General features: G+C 51.0%; 1 protein-coding gene across 3 annotated transcripts; it reads left to right on the plus strand.

Moving 5' to 3' along the window:
- The first annotated feature begins 11,415 nt into the window (after positions 1–11,415).
- Positions 11,416–20,777, plus strand: ZNF324B (zinc finger protein 324B). Of its 3 annotated transcripts, none has more exons than XM_009233272.3 (4): positions 11,416–11,523; positions 13,505–13,631; positions 14,037–14,153; positions 14,994–20,777. In XM_009233272.3, exons 2-4 carry the CDS (start codon positions 13,511–13,513, stop codon positions 16,388–16,390), a joined length of 1,635 nt encoding a protein of 544 aa, XP_009231547.1. In that variant the 5' UTR covers positions 11,416–11,523; positions 13,505–13,510; the 3' UTR covers positions 16,391–20,777. The 3 variants fall into 3 exon arrangements, with proteins under 3 accessions (XP_009231547.1, XP_063576440.1, XP_054395205.1); XM_063720370.1 differs by having other exon boundaries at positions 11,441–11,572; XM_054539230.2 differs by lacking the exon at positions 11,416–11,523 and adding an exon at positions 11,585–11,953.
- Positions 20,778–24,140: the final 3,363 nt, after the last annotated feature.

Below are 24,140 nucleotides of genomic sequence, written 5' to 3' on the forward strand. Positions count from 1 at the left end.
GTTGTAGCGGGGCTGGAAGCAGGGAGACTGGGGGAGGTTATTGCAGTATTGTTCCAGACAGTTATGATAGTGGCCTGTCCAGAACGGAAGCAAGAAGGATGGGAGAAGTGATCAGATTCCCAATGGATCTTCAAGATAGAGCTAATGGAATTTTTTGCTACCTTAGATAAGTGGAATAAGCATGAGTAGGGGTGAAGGATCATCCCAAGTAGTTAGGAAGAATTAGGATGCCTCCTGTGGAGAATAGAGGTTGGCGGTTGGCAGGAGGAGGGTGTTTCATGGAAGATTCGCAATGGATTTTGTAGGTATAGAGTCTGAATTGTCTGGAGACCTGTGAGTGGAGGTATCAAATGCGCCTCTGGATATATAGAATTCTGGTGTGGCTTCAGGACGTCCAGACTGCATTATGTTGGTGGCCTGGACCAGTGAAGGGCCTGAAGATAGGATTTGGGAAGGAGGGTTTTAGGATGGAGTTACAGATGGGCCGGCAAGGTGAAGTGTTGAGACTAAGGACCAGTGGCTAGGGCTCATGCTCAGTGCTTAGATCACATCTGTCTGCCCATTGGCTTGGTGTTGCAGGGCTTAGTGACCTTTGAGGACAGGGTCAGTACATCTTCCAAAAATGTGGGGCTCCTTAGTGAGGTCCAAGGGGGCTTCTACAGTGACATGATACTACACAGCTTTGTACTCCTGTTCTCACTAGGTAAGGCTACTGTGTCTCCTCTTTCCCCTACACATGAAATCTAGGTTTTCCTCTGCCTTTCCATTGTTCCCTGTGGGAGGTGCTGCTGGCCCTGGCACTGGCCAGTGTCCTGCTGAGTCCGGAATTGTTTCCTTCCGGTGGGTTCTTGGTCTCGCTGACTTCAAGAATAAAGCTGCGGAGCCTCGTGGTGAGTGTTACAGTCTTAAAGATAGTGTGTCTGGAGTTTGTTCCTTCAGATGTTCAGATGTGTCTGGAGTTTTTTCCTTCTGGTGGGTTCATGGTCTTGCTGACTTCAGGACTGAAACCACAGGAGTGAAGCCGCAGTGAGTGTTACAGCTCTTAAAGGTGGCACATCCAGAGTTGTTCATTCCTCCTGGTGGGTTCGTGGTCTTGCTGACTTCAGGAGTGAAGCTGCAGACCTTCACAGTGAGTGTTACAGCTCTTAAAGGTGGCGTGTCCGGTGTTGTTTGTTCCTCCCAGTGGGTTTGTGGTCTCGCTGGCTTCAGGAGTGAAACTGCAGACCTTTGTGGTGAGTGTTACAGCTCATAAAGGTAGTGTGGACCCAAAGAGTGAGCAGCAGCAAGATTTATTGTGAAGAGCAAAAGAACAAAGCTTCTACAGCATGGAAGAGGACCTGCAGGTTGCAGCTGCTGGCTTGGGTGGCCAGCTTTTATTCTATTTGGCCCTGCCCACATCCTGCTGATTGGTCCATTTTACAGAGCACTGATTGGTCCATTTTTACAGAGTGCTGATTGGTGAGTTTACAAACCTTTAGCTAGACACAGAGCACTGATTGGTGTATTTACAATCCTTTAGCTAGACAGAAAAGTTTTTCAAGTCCCCAGCCGATTAGCTAGACACAGAGCACTGATTGGTGCGTTTACAAACCTTTAGGGAGACACAGAGCACTGATTGGTGCATTTTTACAGAGTGCTGATTGGTGCGTTTACAAACCTTTAGCTAGACACAGAGTGCTGATTGGTGCGTTTACAGTCCTTTAGCTAGACAGAAAAGTTCCCCAAGTCCCCACCAGACCCAGAAGCCCAGCTGGCATCACCTTTCACTGCTACTTATCCCTGGCTGCAGCACAAACCCCCACACCTTCTGCCCTGGGATCTTGACAACCTTGTGAAGCCACAGTGATGGTCCCTGCACCCACTCCTACACCATTCTCCAGCTCTAGAGGCCTCCTGTAGCCCAATCCACCAGCCACAAAATGAGGACCACTATGGCGGTGCCGGAAATCTCACCCCTCAATGCCCACCTGGAATCGGAAGTCTCAAAACCTGTGTAGCATATCACATGCAGCTGGGTCGTTTCCTGACTAGGTTACCCTGTCAGGATCTGTGACTTTTCTGTGCTTTCTGCCACATTCCCTCACTCTAGTAGGAGTTTTCTGCCAGCTGTCCCTTGTGAGTCCCAGTGGGCACTGACATGGTCATTGATTGTGGGGTCACTGAGCATTGACTTTGTGAGGTTCAGTTCTTACCAACTATATACCTGCACAGGTGATCTTCACCAATGGTGGTTTGTCATGGGGTGGATCACCTTGACGTGGGCTGCCTTCTCACAAACCACTTGATGAGAGCGCTATAGGATCACTGCTGCCACCCCTGCCATGTGATCACCTAACTAGAACAAATGAAGAGACCTGGCTGGTGGTCAAGGTGGCTTGAATTAGGCCATGGACAGAGAGGCCCCATGGTGCACCAGTTCTGTTGAGTGGAAGACAGCTGTGGGAGAGCTGTTGGCAGTGCCCTGGTGGCTCACCTGGTACCTGAGTTGTGCCCTCCGTTGTCCTGGCACCAGGATGTATAGCCATGCCTTTTTAAAAAATTTTTCCTGACCTTCTTCTGACACTCTATCGTACTTTCCCCTGACTCCTGTTTCCTGGATGGCTTCCTCTCTGTCTTCCAAGATTCATTCTTTCCCCTTCTCCCCTCCTCCCCTCCAGTGGCCAGGTCCTCTACCATTGGCCTCCCTTTAATGTGTCTTGAACTGATAATGTATCTTTAAATAGTTGTTATTTGCACGTGGTGGCTCATACCTACAGTCCCACCTACTTGGGATGCTGAGGCAGGAGGAGTGCTTGAGCCCAGGAGTTTGAGTCCAGCTTGGGCAACATAACGAGATCCTATCTCTAAAATAAATAAATACATAAATACCTAAATAGTTTTTGAAAACCTCTTCTTCCATGAGACTGGCTTGTTCCATTTGAGGAGTATGGGCATAAGTGTCAATGGTTCAAGACCTGGACTTCACTCACTGCATGGTACTGGCCTATCACCAGACACTAGGGCCCTGCAGCTCCACATTTTGCAGAACCTACAGAGAACTGACACTGAAGAGATATCTGATAAATACACAGCATATGGAAATGTGTTTGAGGAGAAGCAAACCTTTTCTCCTACCAAAAAACCTCACACTGGAAAAAATTGCAAGTGTATTATAAGCATGGGAAGGCCTTCACTTTTGTCTTCATCCTGAGAAAGCAGGAGTACATGCACATCTTCAAAGGGCCTTACGAGTGTAGTAACATGGGGAATCCTCCAGCCAGAACTCCACCTCCTTTGAGCACCAAAATGTTCACCCCAGAGAAAGTCCCCATAAGTGCAAGGAGTGTGGCCCAGCCATGAGCAAAATTTTGCAAAACTCTATTCTGTATCAAAATGGTCATACCCTATGAAGGACTCCTAAGTTCAGAGAATGTGGGGCACTGCCAGCTGTCCTGGTGGCTTCCCTGGTACCTGACTTGAGGTTCATACATGTTATATTCAGAGTTCTGCTTTCATTAGCAAAAACAAATTAACACCGGAGAATGGTTGTACAAATGCAATAACTACATGAAAGCTTTCAGTGAAATATGAAACCTCATCCTGCAGAATTCTCATCAGAGACAGGCCCACTGCAACGCAGCTAATGTTGGAAAGCCTATTCTCAATTTTAATCCTATTTAGCACCAGCAATTTACAACATTGTGAGTGTAGCATGTCGGAGAGCAAAAAATTGCAGCTCCTGCCTTGATGTGCACAAAGTGATTCACACTGGAAAACCCTCTATGAGTGCAGCCAGCATGGGAGAGCATCAGCCACAGCTCCTGCCTTGCTTGGCACCAGAAACTTCACCCTCGAGAAAAGCCTTTGATTATAGTAAATGTAGGAAAGTCTTCAGCTCCTCTATTTAGTATAAAAGAATTCACACTCGCCGGGTGTGGTGCCTCATGCCGGTAATCCCAGCACTTTGGGAGGCTGAGGCAGGGGGATCACCTGAGGTCAGGAGTTTGAGACCAACCTGGCTAACATGGCAAAACCCCCTCTTTACAAAAAATACAAAAATCAGCTGGGCATGGTGACGCGCATCTGTAATCCCAGCTACACCAGAGGCTGAGGCAGGAGGATTGCTTGACCTCAGGAGGCGGAGGTTGCAGTGAGCTGAGTTAGAGCCACTGTACCCCAGCCTGGGTGACAGAGCAAGACCCTGTCTCCCTCACCAGAAACAAACAAACAAAAAACACAGCTGGGCGTGGTGGCTCACGCCTGTAATCCCCGCACTTTGGGAGGCCGAGGCAGGCAGATCATTTGAGGTCAGGAGTTTGAGACCAGCCTGGCCAACATGATGAAACGCTGTCTCTACTAAAAACAGAAAAATTAGCCGGGTGTGGTGGCAGGCACCTGTAATCCCAGTTACTCAGGAGGCTGAGGCAGGAGAATCACTTGATTCTGGAAGGTGGAGATTGCAGTGAGCCAAGATCATGCCACTGCACTCCAACCTGGGCAACAGAGCGAGACTCCATCTCAAAAAACAAAACAAAAGAAACAAACAAAAAAACCCCGGCCCTACATGAGTAGCCTTCAGCCACAGCTAAACCTTGTGTAGAAGGAGTCCTCCCTGAGGAGACACTCCATGATGGCCCTGCATGTGGAGAAGCTGACAGAACCCATGTTGTACTATGATGGCCCTGCATGTGGAGAAACCAACAGAACCCATGTTGTACTTTGCAACCCGCTGAGGGACCTTGGCAGAGCTATCACACCACTGGGTTCTGTGGTGGAAGCCCATCTCTGTTTTATGGTGACTTCCCAGTTGCTCAATGTAAGTCACTCCCTGTTTCCTGTTTATACTACCTTGGAGGGATGGTAGGGGCCTGGCACACATTGGGGTGGTATCATGCTCACTCATGATGGGGTTTGACATGGACATGACTCCATTCCAAGCAAGGAGCCTGACTGGATAATTTCTTTCTCTCTCTTTTTTTTTTTTTTTTTGAGACGGAGTCCTTCTCTGTCGCCGGCTGGAGTGCAGTGGTGCGATCTCAGCTCACTGCAACCTCCGCCTCCTGGGTTCAAGAGATTCCCCTGCCTCAGCCTCCCAAGTAGCTGGAATTACAGTCACACGCCACCTCGCCCAGCTAATTTTTTGTATTTTAGTAGAGACAGGGTTTCACCATGTTGGCCAAGATGGTCTCTATCTCCTGACCTCGTGATCCACCCACCTCAGCCTCCCAAAGTGCTGGGATTACAGGCATGAGCCACTGCACCTGACCTCTCTCCTTTTTTCTTTTCTTCTCTTCTTTTCTTTCCTTTGCTTTCCTTTCCTTTTCTTTCTTTTCTTGTCCTTTCTTTTCTTTTCTCTCTTTTTTTTGAGGCAGAGTCTCACTCTGGTGCTCAGGCTGGAGTGCAGTGGCATGATCTCAGCTCACTGCAACCTCTGCCTCCCGGTTTCAAGCAATTCTCCTGCCTCAGCCTCCAAAGTAGCTGGACTTACAGGCGTGTGCCACCAGGCCTGGCTAATTGTTGTATTTTTACTAGAGACGGAGTTTCACCATATATTCGCCAGGCTGGTCTCAAACTCCTCACCTCAAGTGATATGCCTGCCTCGGCCTCCCAAAGTGCTGGGATTACTGGCGTGAGCCACCGTGCCTGGCCAACAATGCAGGAGCTTAACCAAAGGACCACGTTGGCTAGGTTCAATCAGCTGCCCCAGGTGACCACCCTTAGTGCTAATCCTGTGCAGGGTAGGGGTCTGAGCCAAAAAGAGGAGGCTCTTGTGTATACAGAAGGCAATTTGTTGCTATTTTTATTTCATGCCCAATTCATTAAGAATGTTTCCCTCTCCCTCTCCCTCCTTCTTTCTTCGGTCTCCCTCTGTTGCCGAGGCTGGACTGTACTGCCGTGATCTCAGCTCGCTGCAACCTCCCTGCCTCGGGCTCCTGTGATTCTCCTGCCTCTGCCTGCCGAGTGCCTGGGATTGCAGGCGTGCGCCGCCATGCCTGACTGGTTTTTGTATTTTTGGTGGAGACGGGGTTTCGCCGTGTTGACCGGGCTGGTCTCCAGCTCCTGGCCTCGAGTGATCTGCCCGCCTCGGCCTCCCGAGGTGCTAGGATTGCAGAGGGAGTCTCGCTCACTCAATGCTCAATATTGCCTGGGCTGGAGTGCAGTGGCGTGATCTCGGCTCGCTACAACCTCCACCTCCCGGCCGCCTGCCTTGGCCTCCCAAAGTGCTGGGATTACAGCCTCTGCCCGGCCGCCACCCCGTCTGGGAAGTGAGGAGCGTCTCTGCCTGGCCACCCTTCGTCTGGGATGTGAGGAGCCCCTCTGCCCGGCCGCCCCGTCTGGGAATTGAGGAGCGCCTCTGCCCGGCCGCCCATCTTCTGGGATGTGAGGAGCGCCTCTGCCCGGCCGCCCCGTCTGGGAGGTGAGGAGTGTCTCTGCCCGGCCGCCCTGTCTGGGAAGTGAGGAGCGCCTCTGCCCGGCCGCCCATCATCTGGGAAGTGAGGAGCGCCTCTGCCCAGCCACCCCGTCTGGGAGGTGAGGAGCGCCTCTGCCTGGCCACCCTGTCTGGGAAGTGAGGAGCACCTCTGCCCGGCCGCCCCGTCTGGGAGGTGAGGAGCGCCTCTGCCCGGCCACCCGGTCTGGGAGGTGAGGAGCGCCTCTGCCCAGCCGCCACCCCATCTGGGAGGAAGTGAGGAGCGCCTCTGCCCGGCCGCCCCATCTGGGAAGTGAGGAGCGCCTCTGCCCGGCCGCCCCGTCTGGGAGGTATACCCAACAGCTCCGAAGAGACAGCGACCATCGAGAACGGGCCATGATGACGGTGGCGGTTTTGTGGAAAAGAAAAGGGGGAAATTTGGGGAAACTAAAGAGAGATCAGATTGTTACTGTGTCTGTGTAGAAAGAAGTAGGCATAGGAGACTCCATTTTGTTCTGTACTAGGAGAAATTCCTCTGCCTTGGGATGCTGTTGATCTATGGCCTTGCCCCCAGCCCCCTGCTCTCTGAAACATGTGCTGTGTCAACTCAGGGTTAAATGGATTAAGGGCGGTACAAGATGTGCTTTGTTAAACAGATGCTTGAAGGCAGCATGCTTGTTAAGAGTCATCACCACTCCCTAATCTCAAGTACCCAGGGACATAAACACTGCGGAAGGCTGCAGGGACCTCTGCCTAGGAAAACCAGAGACTTGTGTTCATGTGTTTATCTGCTGACCTTCTCTCCACTATTATCCCATGACCCTGCCACATCCCCCTCTCTGAGAAACACCCAAGAATGATCAATAAATACTTAAAAAAAAAAAGAATGTTTCAAACAATTAGCATTTTTCTAAGTATTAAGTGATTAACATTTGCCTAAAGAATTACACATTAGATGGATAATGTAAAAATAAAGTGTTTAAGAAGTTAAATGTCTCCAAACATTAAACATTACTTAAGATTGGACATGATGGGTCATGACTGTAATCCTAGCAGTTTGGGAGGCTGAGGCAGGTGGATTGCTTGAGTACAGGAGTTCGAGACCAGTCTGAGAAACATGGTGAAGCCCTGTTTCTACAAAAAAAGTACATAAAATTAGCCAGTTGATATGGTTTGGCTGTGTCCCCCCCCAAATCTCATCTTGAATTGTAACTCCCATAATTCCCACATGTTGTGGGAGGGACCCGGCAGAAGATAAGTGAGTCATGGGGGCAGTTTCCCCACACTGTTCTCATGGTAGTGAATAAGTCTCAAGAGACCTGACGGTTTTATAATGGGTTTCCTCTTTTGCTTGGCTCTCATTTGCTCTTACCTGCCACCATGTAAGACACGGCTTTCACCTCCTGCCATGATTGTGAGGCCTCCCAGCCACATGGAACTGTGAGTTCATTAAACCTCTTTGTCTTCATAAATTACCCAGTCTGGACTATGTCCTTATCAGCAATGTGAAAACAGATGAATACAGTAAATTGGTAGAGTGGGGTACTGCTATAAAGATACCCGAAAATGTGGAGGCAACTTTGGAATTGGGTAACAGGCAGAGGTTGGAACAGTTTGGAAGCCTCAGAAGAGGACAGGAAAATGTGGGAATGTTTGGAACTTCCTAGAGACTTGTTGAATGGCTTTGACCAAAATGCTGATAATGATATGGGCAATGAACTCCAGGTTGAGGTAGTCTCAAATGGAGATGAGGAAGTTGTTGGGAACTGGAGTAAAGGTGATGCTTGCTATGTTTTAGCAAAGAGACTGGTGGCATTTTGCCCCTGCCGTAGAGATTTGTGGAACTTTGGATTTGAGGGAGATGACAAAGTATCTGGTCCGGGTGCAGTGGCTCACGCCTGTAATCCCAGCACTTTGGGAGGCCGAGGCAGGCGGATCACGAGGTCAGGAGATCAAGACCATCCTGGCTAACACGGTGAAACCCCGTCTCTACTAAAAAAATACAAAGAAATTAGCCGGGCATGATGGCGGGCGCCTGTAGTCCCAGCTACTCAGGAAGCTGAGGCAGGAGACTGGCATGAACCTAACAGGTGGAGCTTGCAGTGAGCCAAGATTGCAACACTGCACTCCAGCCTGGGTGACAGAGCGAGACTCCAACTCAAAAAAATAAAAATAAATAAAAATAAAGTATCTGGTGGAAGAAATTTTTAAGCAGCAAAGCATTCAAGAGGTGACTTTGATACTGTTAAAAGCATTCAGTTTTAAAAGGGAAACAGAGCATAAAAGTTCAGAAAATTTGCAGCCTGACCATGCAACAGAAAAGAAAAACACATTTTCTGTGGAGAAATTCAAGAAATTTACATAAGTAACCAGGAGTCAAATGTTAATTGCCCAGACAATGGGGAAAATGTCTCCAGGACATGTCAGAGACCTTTGTGGCAGCCCTTCCCATCACAGGCCCAGAGGCCTAGGAGGAAAAAATGGTTTCATGGGCTCCCCCTGCTGTGTGCAGCCTACAGACTTGGTGCCCTGCATCCCAGCTGCTTGATCCATGGCTAAAAGGAGCCAAGGTACAGCTTAGGCTGTGGCTTCAGAGGGTGCAAGCCTCAACCCTTGGCAGCTCCCACATGGTGTTGAGCCTGTGGGTGCACAGAATTCAAGAACTGAGGTTTGGGAACCTCCACCTAGATTTCAGAAGATGTATGGAAATGCCCGGATTTGGACCAGGCAAAAGTTTGCTGCAGGGGCAGGGCCCTCATGGAGAACCTCTGGTAGGGCAGTGCTGAAGGGAAATGTGGAGTTGAAGACCCCACACTGAGTCCCCACTGGGGTACTGCCTAGTGGAACTGTGAGAAGGGGGCCACCATCCTCCAGACTCCAGAATGGTAGATACAACCAACAGCTTGGACCACGCACCTGGAAAAGCCACAGACACTCAACACCAGCCCATGAAAGCACTGGGAGGGAGGCTGTACCCTGCAAAGCCACAGAGCCGCAGCTGCCCAAGACCATGGTAACCCACTGCTTGTATCAGCGTGACCTGGATGTGAGACATGGAGTCAAAGGAGATTATTTTGGAACTTTAAGATTTGACTGTCCTGCTGGATTTCAGACTTTCATGGGGCCTTTAGCCCCTTTGTTTTGGCCAATTTTTCCCATTTGGAATGGGTGTATTTATCCAATGGCTGTACCCCAATTGTATCTAGGAAGTGACTAACTTGCTTTTGATTTTACAGGCTCATAGGAAGAAGGGAATTGCCTTGTCTCAGATGAAATTCTGGACTGTGGACTTTTGAGTTAATGCTGAAATAAGTAGACTTTGGGGGACTGTTGGGAAGGCATGATTGGTTCTGAAATGTGAGCACGAGGTTTGGGAGGGGCGAGGAGCAGAATGATATGGTTTGGCAGTGTCCCCAACCAAATCTCATTTTGAATTGTAGCTTTCATAATTCCTACATGTTGTGGAAGGGGCCCCAGTTAGAGGTAACTGAATCATGGGGACAGTTTCCCACATACTGTTCTTGTGGTAGTGAGTAAGTCTCACGAGATCTGACGGTTTCATAAGGTGTTTCCTTTTTTGCTTGACTCTCATTTGCTCTTGCCTGCTGCCATGTAAGACATGCCTTTCACCTTCTGCCATGATTGTGAGGCCTCTCCAGCCACGTGGAACTGTGAGTCCACTAAACCTCTTTTTCTTTACAAATTACCCAGTCTCAGATATGTCTTTATCAGCAACGTGAAAACAGACGAATACACCAGGCATCGTGGCTCCTGCCTGTAGTTCCAGCTACTTGGGAGGCTGAGGTTGGAGGATTGTTTGAGCATGGGAGGCGGAGGTTGCAGTGACCCGAGTATGCACCACTGCACTCCATCCTGGGTAACAGAGTGAGACCCTGTCTCAAAAAAAAAAAAAAAAAAAGTAAAAAAAAAATTGCTTGAAATGTTAATAATGTCTCTAAGGATTTGATTAAATCACAGTAGTACTTAAGTGTTCTTAAATTCTTTCAAAGCAGGAAAATTTTAAATAAAAACATTCAAAAATTGTGGAGCTATCTTACACTACAGGGATCTACAAATAGAATCAATTCTGTGGACAGTTATAGCTGACAGTAGACAGATATTTATAGATGGAGGTGGGTATAGAGGAAGACAAAATGAATTAACGTACTTGACATCTGAGAACTATCTAAGGGTCCTAAAAACAAGACCCTCACAAGGAAGCAACAAAGAGAGAATCGTTTATTCTCTGCCAACATGGTCAGTCTACATTGAGACTGCCCTGCCTTTTGTTGTTATGTGTCAAAGACAGATTGGTCCAGAGAAAAAAGGAACAAAGCATCCATGTTGTGATGTGTGGGGCAAAGCAAGAACTAGATGGTCTAAGGACAAGCAAGGCTGGGGAATTACCTTCTGCTCGTCCAAGTTACAAGGAAAACAAGTTTTGGGCGAGCGTCCAAGAACAATCACAGACTCAAGACAAATGACAAGCGGGTAGCGTCATTACAGGCTGAGAATTCTTGGTGTAGAGGTTGAAAAACGGACCTTAAACCTTTACGGGACACTGACACACAGAGAGATCAAATCCTCGCCCAGGATGCACAGTCAGTGACAGGCTGAGCTGGGAAGGGAACCCGGAGCTCCAGGCATCAGCTCCTCCACCTCCACCTGCCCTACCCGGTGCGTTTTCTCCTCCGTGCTACCTACTGGTGTTGCCTTCTGGAACCTCCGCAGTTTCTGCTTTCACACCTGCAGGGTTTAGTCTCCAGGGCTGCTTAGGTGGGCGCCAGGAACTGGGAATCCCCAACGCGGGACAACCTGCCGGGCGACTCAACCAGTGCCGTGGAGCTCTTGGAAACCCGCGGCAGCTGCCCTACTCCATTTCCAGGCGTCCAGCGGGGCGGTGCTTAGCCGTTGCCATGGAGACCGGTAATGGCCCCGCCTCCACGCGGAAAAACAGGCAGGAACCACATAACCCAGAAGGCTGTGCGCAAGCGTCTGCGCGCTTATTGGGCCAATGTGAGCTATGGGGGCTGGACTTCCGGCGCTGGGACTGTCACTTGGCTGCTCGCGTCAGGCCACAACGGTGGTCTGGGCTGTGGCGCGCGGGTCGGGGCCCGAGGCGGGCGGCCAGGAAGGTACGGACCACGAGCAGCCGGCCGCGCCCCCAAGCCTCGGTATCTTCGAGTATGACGTGGTCGGCCCGGGGGCGGTCGGGCCCCGGCGGGAACCACGCGTTCTCCAGCCCCGCGGAAGCCCAGGCGGCAGCGCACTGGGCATTCTGCACCCATGACTGCTGGGCAGGCTAAGGCGCGGGGCAGCCGCGGGACGCTGCGGGCGGGGATGGCGGTGCCGGGTGGTCCATGCCTTTCTTCCCTCCCAGTTGCGGGTTCCGCTGGCGGCGGTGGCGCTGACAAGCTCGCGCCGGGGAAGCAGGGGAGTCTCTGCTCACACAGACCGCGCCCCCACGGAGGGAGGCCGCTTCCTAGACCTCACCTAGTCGTCCTTCCTCTCCCTGCCCTGGGGAGGTTGCGGGGGTCAGTGCAAACTCCTGTGTCCAGGGCACTGGTGAGTTCCCGACTTCCGGCAGCCAGGGGGCTGAGGTCCTGAAGGAGGCTCCGAGGGGAGAGTCCTGCGTGTGCAAAACCTGGGAGGGGAGCCGAAGCCCAGGTGCTTCTGGGACTGAGCGCTGTCGATGTGGAGCTGGAGGAGAGGGGATGTGTGCGGCTGCAGTATCAGGCGATGGGGTGGGCTTTTTATCTCGAGGGCGTCGGGCGACATAGAAGTTTTGAACAGAATCAGGACATCCTCTGAGTTGGGACTTTAAAACGGTTCCACCGTTTGTTGCGTGGAGAACAGACATGCAGGGGTGTCGGCATGAAGGGAAGAACCGATTGCCACAGTCTGGGCAGCAGTGGAGGTGGGCGACCAGGTGAATTCTGGTGGATCTGCGGATGCATCAGGTGTGGGCTGTTTGAAGAACTAAGTACCCCATGTTGTTCAGCCTTAGCGCCTGGAAGAAGAGAGCTGCTGTAGATAGAAAGGAGAATTGAAAGGAAAGTAGGTTTCCTTCAGGGGAAAGATCAAGAATCTGGGATGTCCCAGGTTGGTCATATCACTGGACCTGACATTGTTGGTGTCCTGGGCTGAGGACATGGCCTATAAACTGGACTGAGGAAGGCGATGAGCAGTCAGGCGTGTGGAGTTACAGCTTGAGGGTAAAGAAAACCGGCTGGGGTGCCTGAGGCTATCAAGGGAGGAGTTCGGCAGGTGGCTGAGTAGGAGAGGGTGGCAGCAATGTGGGAAAGAAATTGAGGGGGCGCCGAGATCGAGACCATCCTGGCTCACACAGTGAAACCCGGTCTCTACTAAAAATCCAAAAAAATTAGCCAGGCGTGGTGGCGGGAGCCTGAGCTACTCGGGAGGCTGAGGCAGGAGAATGACGTGAACCCGGGAGGCGGAGCTTGCAGTGAGCCGAGATTGCGCCACTGCACTCCAGCCTGGGTAACAGAGCGAGACTCCGTCTCCAAAAAAAAAAAAAAAAAGAAAGAAATTGAGGAGGGGGCGCCATGTGGAGGGAGGAAGGGATTGAGTTCCTCTGTGTTCACAGGTTCTTGGGGCTGCTCCCCTATGACGACTGGTGGGGATCATCCAGTCCCTCAGGCTGGATGAGCAGCCTGGAAATGTCAGGCAAGAGCAGCAGGGGAATGTCTCAGTGATGGGCATGCCTGGGGGGTCCGCAGCTGGGACTTACACCATTGCTTATTACAAAAGCAAGAAGGGCAAATCTGGGGAGGGTCATGAATGGTCATGCTGAGTCATGAGTGGATATTTGGGGCTGCCCTTGGTGTGGCAGCTAAGGGCCCAGCCAGGGCTTGCTCTAGCCTGCTTGTGTGGGGGTAGCCAGTGGGGAAGTCAAGAAGCCATCTGGGGCCTGGACCAGGAGGGCAGAGGGGAGGGGTCCCAGACAGGTGAGGGAAGTGCCACCTGAAGATAATCCCGGGGTGAAACCCAGGGAAGGAGGGACACCAGGGGAGGTGACTGTTGGGATGGGGAGCTTGGTCCTGGCTCACAGCCATACCTTAGACCATGCCTACCTCCATCTCCCTGCTATTTTAGGACCTGATGACCTTTGAGGATGTGGCCGTGTACTTCTCCCAGGAGGAGTGGGGGCTCCTGGACACAGCACAGAGGGCCCTGTACCGCCACGTGATGCTGGAAAACTTCACACTTGTGACCTCACTTGGTAAGGCCCTGGGTGCTCCATGAAAAGTGCACTTGGTGACAATCAGGACTGCCTCTTCACTTCCCTCCTGGTTGATGACCAGGATCAAATCTGGCCGGGGCCATGTGGAACAGGGATCTGGTCCTGTAGACATGCAGTTTGGTTGGGTCAACCACTCCCTGCTGCCCTGTCCAGCTGTGGCCTCTCTCATGCTTGGGCTCAGTCCCGTTGCTTTGGTGCTCTGGGCACAGTTGCTGCTCTGGGGATGCATGAGCTATTCCTATGAGCCCCTTGCCCTGTGCTATCTTTAGATTTTCCCAGTTGCACAGATAACTGTCTATTTCCATGAAGCCCTGACTCCTGCTCTCTGTTGGGAGGTGGGTTGTCTTGACCTGGGGCTGGGCTCTCACCTGCTCCTCCTCACAGGACTCTCCACCTCCCGACCTCGTGTGGTCATTCAACTTGAGCGTGGCGAGGAGCCCTGGGTTCCCAGTGGAAAGGACATGACCCTGGCCAGGAACACCTACGGGAGGCTCAACTCTGGTGAGTGGGAGCTCAGGTGGGGTGAACTCAGGACCAACCTGTGGCCAAGCCCATGTCCCTGCTTTTATGACTCTGGAAACACATCCTCCTCTCCTGCCTCCCACCTGACTGCTTTCTCTTCCATCATCAGCCTCTCTTGGAGGCTGCTGCCTTAATAAGTGCCCTTGAAGGGAGAGCTCCAAGGGCACAGCAGCTGGGTTCACACAGAAGGGCCTACTTTCAGCTGGGCTGTGTGGCCTTGAACCCTCCACAACTAGCAGCCATTATTGATAGATATTTATTTCTCCTATCATTTATCTTTGTATTCATCAAATGTTTCTTGAGGGCTTGCGGGCATTGTAGACACGGCCTTGACCAGGACACTCATGGTCCTGCCTTTGTGGGGCTGATGGTGCTAGGGGAGACGCAGTGAGTAAGTAGGATTCAGGAGTGCAGTCTTGAGCATTGGATGGAGGTCTTTGCAAGAGCAGATTTGGGAGTGGGTGCCCGAGACGGGGCACCAGGGGAGAAGGGAGTGAGCTATGGAAAGGGAGGGGGTGGAACAGCCAGTGTGGAGACCTGGGTGGCACGCAGCAGCTGCTCAGTTTTTCTCAGTTTCACATCCTGGGTGTCTGGGGGCTGCCGCCTTGATCATGGGAGTCCCCACTGCAGTCAGTGCCACACCTGTCAGGGCAGATGCTTCCTCCAAACCCCAGTCCCTCCTGCAGAGCTGGCCTCACCTCTTCTTTTTCTCTAAGCTTTTCTCCCAGCTCCTGGGTTCCCCTTTGCCTGTCCACTCAGCCTGCCCTGGTCCTCTCCTAACCAGGATGCCCCAGGCAACCACCGTTTCTCTGCCTTTAGGTTCCTGGAGTTTGACAGAGGATGGAGATGTTCCTGGAGAATGGCCACCAGCTTTCCCAGATACCCCACCTGGGATGACTACTAGCGTCTTCCCCGTTGCCGGTGCCTGCCACAGTGTAAAAAGCCTGCAAAGACAACGGGGTGCCTCCCCATCTCGGGAGAGGAAACCCACGGGGGTGTCGGTGATCTACTGGGAGAGGCTCCTGCTAGGCTCGGGCAGTGACCAGGCCAGCATCAGCCTGCGACTGACCTCCCCACTCAGGCCCCCCAAGAGCAGCCGGCCCAGGGAAAAGACATTCACAGAGTACCGGGTGCCTGGCAGGCAGCCCAGGACGCCTGAGCGGCAGAAGCCATGTGCACAGGAGGTCCCTGGGAGAGCCTTCGGGAATGCCCCGGACCTGAAGGCCGCCAGTGGTGGCAGGGATCGCAGAATGGGTGCAGCTTGGCAGGAGCCTCATAGACTCCTCGGTGGCCAGAGGCCCTCGACCTGGGACGAGCTGGGCGAGGCTCTCCCCGCTGGGGAGAAGTCCTTCGAATGCAGGGCGTGCAGCAAAGTGTTCGTGAAGAGCTCCGACCTCCTCAAGCACCTACGCACCCACACCGGGGAGCGGCCCTACGAGTGCGCCCAGTGCGGCAAGGCCTTCAGCCAGACGTCGCACTTGACGCAGCACCAGCGCATCCACAGCGGCGAGACGCCCTACGCGTGCCCCGTGTGCGGCAAAGCCTTCCGGCATAGCTCCTCGCTGGTGCGGCACCAGCGCATCCACACGGCCGAGAAGTCCTTCCGCTGCTCCGAGTGCGGCAAGGCCTTCAGCCACGGCTCCAACCTCAGCCAGCACCGCAAGATCCACGCGGGCGGGCGTCCCTATGCCTGCGCACAGTGTGGCCGCCGCTTCTGCCGCAACTCGCACCTGATCCAGCACGAGCGTACGCACACGGGCGAGAAGCCCTTTGTGTGCGCGCTCTGCGGTGCCGCCTTCAGCCAGGGCTCCTCGCTCTTTTTGCACCAGCGCGTGCACACAGGCGAGAAGCCCTTCGCCTGCACCCAGTGCGGCCGCTCCTTTAGCCGCAGCTCCAACCTCACTCAGCACCAGCTCCTGCACACGGGCGAGCGGCCCTTCCGCTGTGGGGACTGTGGGAAGGGTTTTGCCAAGGGCGCCGTGCTGCTCAGCCACCGGCGCATTCACACAGGCGAGAAGCCCTTCGTGTGCACGCAGTGTGGCCGCGCCTTCCGTGAGCGCCCGGCCCTCTTGCACCACCAGAGGATCCACACCACAGAGAAGACCAATGCCGCAGCACCAGACTGCACCCCGGGGCCGGGTTTCCTTCAGGGACATCATCGGAAGGTGCGCCGGGGAGGGAAGCCAAGCCCAGTCCTGAAGCCAGCGAAGGTCTGAGGTCACAGGTCGCAGCCCCACCCTTTCTTGGCCTGCTGTGAATCCCTTCCACAGCTAAAGGGTCCGAGTGCTCTTCAGATCCACGATGGGGAAAAGCTCTGTGCCTGACAGTCAGGGACGAGGGAGACCCTTTGGCTGTTGTTCCATTTGCAGGTGGGGACAGGATTTGCCAGTTTAGCCATAGCTCACACCTCCATCCTCAAAGAGGTAACGCTGCAGAAACATCAGAGGGAGGACATGTCAGCTGGAACTCTGGTGGGGCTGAGGCTGTAGTTGGGGGCCATAGGAGGCCGACAAACGCAGCACTGCATGGTGGTGAAAGGCAGCACTTTCATGTGTTATGAAAGTGGATGCTGAGGTGAGGGGGATGCGGACATGGGGTAGGGGTGGCCTAGAGAAACTTATGACGTCTGCATACAAACTGGCCGCTAGACGGTCGCTGAGGACATTTTCCCCCTGAGGCCTCTATTCAAGGCTTCCTGGGGGCCATCTCAGCAGACAGGAGGCTACAGGGGACTGGGGATCAGGGTGTGGCCTGTGAGTGTCAGCCTCCTTCTCTGGGAAAAAGAAAAGCTTTGGGTCAACTCAGCATCATGTTTGCAGATGCTGACAGACGGGATCCAAATGAGAGTCAATGTGTGCTCACTGCCAGCTCCTGGGCTGTGCTCTGGTCAGCCAGGTGTGAGGGCCTGGCCTGGGGTCACACAGCCGACTCAGGAGAGGGATGCCTGTGGTTCTCAGCACTGGAAGGACAAATCTAGGATGATGGCTTTCCAGTGGCACTCGTTCAGGTTTTCGTCCAAGTCTCAGCTTGGCCAAGGCCTGTCACTGACTCATTTACCAAAGTCGATGTGAGGAGGAGCCTTTACACCTGTGGGGACAGTGATAGCTTCAGAGCAGATAAGGTGGAGCTGCTCATTTTTGCTGGATTTGGTAGCCACTCCCTGCCCCCACCCCCACCCCCTCCGTGTCACCTTTCCCTTGTTATGCCTCCTCAATTGGAGGCTGGACAGACAGCTGAATAGGAAGGACTTGCCATTACCTAAGGCCATGTGTGACACCCTCCTGAGGACCTCCCCACCCCAGTGTGATGGGCCTGCATGGCAGAGACAAAAGGGTAGACTGGGGGTCATTTGCTTCCTGTGGCCTTAAGCCTACTAGGCCCCATCCCTACCTGAGACCTCACCTCCAAGGAAATTAATGGTCTTTTCAATGGGGGGGAAAAAAAAGATTAGCATTTGCAACTTAAAATAGATGTAGTTTCCTTTACAGCCGTGTGGACCTCCACAGCACAGCCTCCTGTCTCTATTCCAGGGTATGGTTCAGTTGTTTGTTTTTGAGATGGAGTCTCAAGGCATCTCTTCTTGCCCAGGCTGGAGTGTGATAGCGCAATCTCGGCTCACTGCAACCTCCGTCTCCCAGGTTCAAGCAATTCTCCTGCTTCAGCCTCCTGAGTAGCTGGGATTACAGGCGCCCACCACCATGCCCGGCTAATTTTGTATTTTCAGTAGAGACAGGGTTTCTCCATGTTGGTCAGGCTGGTCTCGAACTCCCGACCTCAGGTGATCTGCCCACCTTGGCCTCCCAAAGTGCTGGGATTACAGGCGTGAGCCACCGTGTTTGTTTTTAGATGAAGCGTCTCAGTCTGTCGCCCAGGCTGGAGTGCGGTGGAGCGACCTCAGCTCTGCCTCTTGGGTTCAAGCCATTCTCCTGCCTCAGCCCCTCCAGTAGCTGGGATTACAGGCTTACGCCACCATACCAGGCTAATTTTTGTATTTTTAATAGAGACGGGGTTTCACCATGTTGGCTGGGCTGGTCTCAAACTCCTGATCTCAAGTGATCAGCCCACCTTGGCCTCCCAAAGTGCTGAGATTACAGGCGTGAGCCACTGCGCCTGCCTACATACCATGATTTTAAAGTTGCAGCTGTTTCCTATTGCTTGTAACTCAGTCTTGTCTTTTCAATGGTAACTAATTTCTGTTTCAAACTGAAAGGTGCATGAGGGTGAGTACTTCTATTAGTCTGTTTTGTGTCACTATAAAGGAACACCTAAGGCTGGGTAATTTATAAAGAAAAGAGGATTAATTGGCTCATGGTTCTGCAGGATGTACAGCCATGGCACCAGCATCTGCATGGCTTCTGGTGGGACCTCAGGAAGCTTGCAATCATGATGAAACATGAAGGAAGAGCTGGCATATCACATGGCAACACAGGAAGCAAGGTGGGGAGTGTCACACACTTTTTTTTTTTTTTTTTTTTGAGAAGGAGTCTCGCTCTGTCATCCAGGCTGGAGTGCAGTGGCACAATCTCGGCTAATTGCAACCTCTGCCTCCCGGGTTCACGCCATTCTCCTGCCTCAGTCTCCCGAGTAGCTGGGACTACAGGCGCCCGCCACCACGCCCAGCTAATTTTTAATATTTTTAGTAGAGACGGGGTTTCACCGTGTTAGCCAGGATGGTCTCTATCTCCTGACCTTGTGATCCGCCTGCCTTGGCCTCGCAGCAGAGTGGTGGGATTACAGGCGTGAGCCACCGCACCCGGCCCACTTTTTTTTTTTTTCTGAAATTGGAGTTTCACTCTTGTTGCCCAGGCTGGGGTGCAATGGCACGATCTCAGCTCACTGCAACCTCTGCCTCTCGGATTCAAGTGATTCTCCTGCCTCAGCCTCCTGTGTAGCTGGGATTACAGGTGTGCACCACCACGTCAGCTAATTTTTGTATAATATTTTTAACAGAGACAGGGTTTTGCCATGTTGGCCAGGCTAGTCTCAAATTCCTGGCCTGAAGTGATCCACCCGCCTCAGCTTCCCAAAGTGTTGGGATTACAGGCGTCAGCCACTGCGGCAAGCTATTCATGAGGGATCTGCCCCCATACTATAGTTTGGATGTTTGTCCCCTCCAAATCTCATGTTGAAATGTAATCCCCAATGTTGGAGATGGGGTCTGGTGAGAGGTATTTGGGTCATGGGGGTGGATCACTCATGAATCTCTTGGTGCTGTCCTCAAGATAGTGAGTTCTCACAAGATTTGGTTATTTAAAAGTCTGTGGCACTTCCTTCCTTTCTCTCTTGCTCCTGCTCTCACCAAGTGAGATGCCTCCTCCCCCTTTACCTTCTGCCATGATTGTAAGCTTCTTGAGAACCTAGCAAGAAGCAGATTCTGAAGCCATGCTCGTACAGCCCTCAGAACAGTGATCCAATTAAACCTCTTTTCTTTATAAATTACACAGCCTCAGGTATTTCTTTATAGTAATGCAGGAATGGCCTAATATACCTCATGATCCAACACCTCCCACTAGGCCCCACGTCCAACATTGAAGATCACATTTCAACATGAGATTTGGAGGAGACACACATCCAAACCATATCAGTTCTCTTGTCCCTAAGTGAAGAGGCACTTGCTCCCTCTAAACCCAATTCTAGGTGACTAGAGATTTATGAAGGTGTCGGGATGTTTGTTCATGATGCATAGTGGCCTCATAGGGTTTCCCTGCTTCTTCTGCAAGAAGAACACCTTCAGGGGCTTTCAGCTCAGCCAGAAGATTCACATAAAGGTTGGTCATCTGGTACCTTGAGCACTCTGCCAACACAGGTGATCATAGATTCCAAGACACATAAAAGAGTGAATCACGACTCACTGGTGACTCATTGAGGAGTGATGCTCACAAAGCAACTCACTTCGTCTAAATATACTGTACTAACCTTGGTCACTTTTGAAAAGGTATTTCTACAGTTATGGGAAACTGCTCATCAAAACTGAGCTTTCCCTTAAGGAGCAAACCCCCCACCCTTCGAAACCTATGGAGATCCTATTTCCAAAAACTTAGGTAAATGGACCCAGGTCACTCGAGATGACCCTAAAATGCAATGGCCAAAACGGAGATCTTTTGAAATTCCTAAATTAATATATTTGTGTGCACAATAGGAAACTTAATGTTTGTTCTAAAACCAGACAAATTGGATGGGAGGCCTACTTTCTGTTTGTGCAGGCTATACTCTGATAAGATATTTGAAAGGTTTTTTAAAAAGAGCTCTATAGGCCAGGCACAGTGGCTCATGCCTGTAATCCCAGCACTTTGGGAGGCCAAGGTGGGCAGATCACCTGAGGTTGGGAGTTCAAGACCAGCCTGACCAACATGGCGAAACCCCATCTCTACTGAAAATACAAAAATTAGCCAGGCATGGTGGTGCATGCCTGTAGTCCCAGCTACTTGGGAGGCTGAGGCAGGAGAATCACTTGAACCTGGGAGGCGGAGGTTGCAGTGAGCTATGAAACTACAGCAAACTCCAGCCTGGGCGACAGAGTGAGATTCCGTCACAAAAGTAAGTAAATAAAATAAAGTGAATTCTATGGTCAGATGTTAGCTTAATTAAAAGCTGATATTCAGGCTTTTTTTTTTTTTTTTTTTTTTTTAAGAAAAAATACCTTTCTGCTTTTTCTCATTTGGAGCCTGTTTCTGGGAATTTTTTTTTTCTGTTGACTGAAACTCCTTTTTACATATGTTTAGTCCCTTTGTTTGCTTCTTTTCTTGTTGGTATGATGTAAAGTTTTATTGGCCTTCTGAAAAACTTATAATCTCTCCAAATTGGCTTAGAGTTGTTCTCCTATTTTCTTCTACTTTTTCTTCCTTTAGCTATCTTTGATACCACATAAAGAAATCTAGAGGAGTCTTCTAATGTCTCTGAGACCCTTTGAGGAACACAGTAAAGTGTCACATACATCTTTTTTTTTTTTTTTTTATGGAGTCTTCTGTCTTCCTCATGGAGTCCTAAGAGTAGCAGGCAGTTATCTTATGTCTAAAGCTCTGATCTCTTTTACACTGAGTTCTCTGACCTTTTGGCTTGGCGGGTACCAAGGGTTACTTTCTTCTATGAAAGAACATGATCTTAGGGTGTGCAGTGGCTGGCAAGTTACTGGCAAGGGCTGCAGTTTTGGTGGTGGCTGATAGCAGTTGTTTTCAGTGAGTGGTTATTACTGCAGGGTGTACTAATTCCTTTGCATGTTTAAATAAGAAAAGCATGGTTTGAACACTTGGAGACTTATGGAAACACTCATCACCAAGGGGTAAGAATCCTTTGGGAGATGGGCCGATCACAGATCACAGAGTGGGCTAATTGGTGCTGGGTCTCCCACCAGCCTCAGGGAATGTCCATGCAGTGAGGTGCACTGTGGAAACGCAGCCCTGTCCTGTGGTATTTCCATCTTGTGGGGGCCTCAGGATTCCATTTTAAAGTGGAATCCTTCATTTTATTTATTTATTTTTATTTTTTGAGACGGAGTCTCGCTCTGTTGCCCAGGCTGGAGTGCAGTGGCGCGATCTCAGCTCACTGCAAGCTCCACCTCCCGGGTTCACGCCATTCTCCTGCCTCAGTCTCCCAAGTAGCTGGGACTACAGGCGCCCGCCACCACCCCTGGCTAATTTTTTTGTATTTTTAGTAGAGACGGGGTTTCACCATGTTAGCCAGGATGGTCTCGATCTCCTGACCTCGTGATCCGCCCGCCTCGGCCTCCCAAAGTGCTGGGATTACAGGTGTGAGCCACCGCGCCCAGCCTGGAATTCTTGATTTTTAAAGCTCTAGATGTTCTGCCTTTCAACTGTGCCAGTTTTTTACATAGATGGGGTTTCTCTACGTTGGTCAGGCTGGTCTCAAACTCCTGACCTCGTGATCTGCCTGCCTCGGCCTCCCAAAGTGCTGGGATTACAGGCGTGAGCCACTGCACCTGGCCTATGTTGAGTTTTAGGCCACAAAAAATTGACCAAAAATTTTTTGACAATTGCATATTTAACCATGGACATTTTAAGTTTTGTCCTCAGCTAGGCGCGGTGGCTTATGCCTGTAATCTCAGCACTTTGAGAGGCTGAGGCCGGCAGATCATTTGAGGTCGGGAGTCCGAGACCAGCCTGACCAACATGGAGAAACCCCGTCTCTACTAAAAATACAAAATTAGCCGGGTGTGGTGGCCCATGCCTATAATCTCAGCTACTCAGGAGGCTGAGGCAGAAGAATCGCTTGAACCCAGGAGGCGGAGGTTGCAGTGAGCCGAGATCGAGCCACTGCACTCCAGCCTGGGCAATAAGAGCAAAACTCCATCTCAAAAAAAAAAAAAAAAGGTTTGTCCTCTTCCTTCTTGGGAAGTTCCTTTGAAGCTTCACAGCAACCAAGGAATCTATTTCACTGATGAAACAATTCAATCTACTTTAACATATGGCTGGTTATTTAGAATTTCCATTTTGCATACTACTCTCAGTCTTCCAGACTGCTGGAATGTACAAATAAGGCAATAGAAAATCAATTTACAAAGCTTACAGAAACTTTTAACCTTCCGTGGCCTAAGGCTTTTCCAATGGTCCTGAATGAAGGAACCTACAAACCAGCTCTCCTTAATGTGAGCTCCTGGGAGACAAAAATATCAAAGATCAAGGGCTCCAACCTGGAGATTTTGTTTATGAGAAATGCCATCTAATAAAGGACTCCCTACAACCATGTTGAAGAGAACTCCAGCCTGGGCAACATGATGAAACCCCATCTCAACAAGAACAAAAAAAGCAAAAATTAGCTGGCATGCACCTATAGTCCCAGCTACTTGAGAGGCTGAGGTGGGAGGATGGCTTGGGCCCAGGAGGCAGAGGCTGCGGTGAGGTGGGTTGTGCCACTGTACTCCAGCCTGGGCAAAAGAGCCAGACCCTGTCTCAAAAGAAGTTGAGGGAGGCATATCAGATATTCTTAACCAATCCTTGTGCAAGCTAAATTCAAAGGCATTGACTCGCAGATTCACATTTTTCATTTTTAAAAAATGCAGCCCATGCTGGGCGCAGTGGCTCATGCCTGTAATCCCAGCACTTTGGGAGGCCGAGGTGGGTGGATCACGAGGTCAGGAGATCAAGACCATCCTGGCTAACACGGTGAAACCCTGTCTCTACTAAAAATACAAAAAATTAGCTGGGCGTCGTGGCGGGAGCCTGTAGTCCCAGCTACTTGGGAGGCTGAGGCAGGAGAATGGCGTGAACCCGGGAGGCGGAGCTTGCAGTGAGCCGAGATCATGCCACTGCACTCCAGCCTGAGCAACAGAGCGAGACTCTGTGTCAAAAAAAAAAAAAAAAAAAAAAAATGCAATCCTGCTTGAGTAGACATCTTCGATCATTCCAGATCTCCAACTGAGGCAGTCCCATTCCCCAAGAAGTAAGAGGGCAAAACTTAAAATGGCATGGTTAAAGATGTGATTGTCAAAAAAAAAAAAAAAAAAATTGGTCATTTTATTTTTTGTGGCCAAAAACTCAATAATCATAATTATGACTGATAGCATACCATATACCAGTCATCTTATAGCTCACACCAGGATGAGAAGTAGAAAATTTGTTAGAAAATATCACTCAGGCAGTCGGGCGTGGTGGCTCATGCCTGTAATCCCAGCACTTTGGGAGGCCGAGGCGGGTGGATCACCTGAGGTCAGGAGTTCAAGACCAGGCTGGTCAACATGGTGAAACCCCGTCTCTAGTAAAAATACAAAAATTAGTCGGGCGTGGTTGCAGGCACCTGTAATCCCAGCTACTCAGGAGGCTGAGACAGGAGAATCACTTGAACCTGGGAGGCACAGATTGCAGTGAGCAGAGATCACGCCATTGCACTCCAGTCTGGGCCACAGAGCAAGACTCCATCTCAAAAAAAAAAAAAAAAAAAACACTAAAAAAGAAAATATCACTCAGGCCAGGTGCAGTGGCTCACACTTATAATCCCAGCACTTTGGGAGGC

Source organism: Pongo abelii, chromosome 20, assembly GCF_028885655.2.
Source record: "Pongo abelii isolate AG06213 chromosome 20, NHGRI_mPonAbe1-v2.0_pri, whole genome shotgun sequence".
Lineage (NCBI taxonomy): Eukaryota > Metazoa > Chordata > Mammalia > Primates > Hominidae > Pongo > Pongo abelii.

What these genes read in the sequence shown, in the direction of transcription:
- ZNF324B (XM_054539230.2), top strand. Translation starts at nt 11,675, where the DNA reads ATGACTGCTGGGCAGGCTAAGGCGCGGGGCAGCCGCGGGACGCTGCGG. An exon ending in CACACTTGTGACCTCACTTG is followed by an intron (nt 13,632 to 14,036) that starts GTAAGGCCCTGG and finishes TCCTCCTCACAG; the next exon opens with GACTCTCCACCTCCCGACCT. An exon ending in CTACGGGAGGCTCAACTCTG is followed by an intron (nt 14,154 to 14,993) that starts GTGAGTGGGAGC and finishes CTCTGCCTTTAG; the next exon opens with GTTCCTGGAGTTTGACAGAG.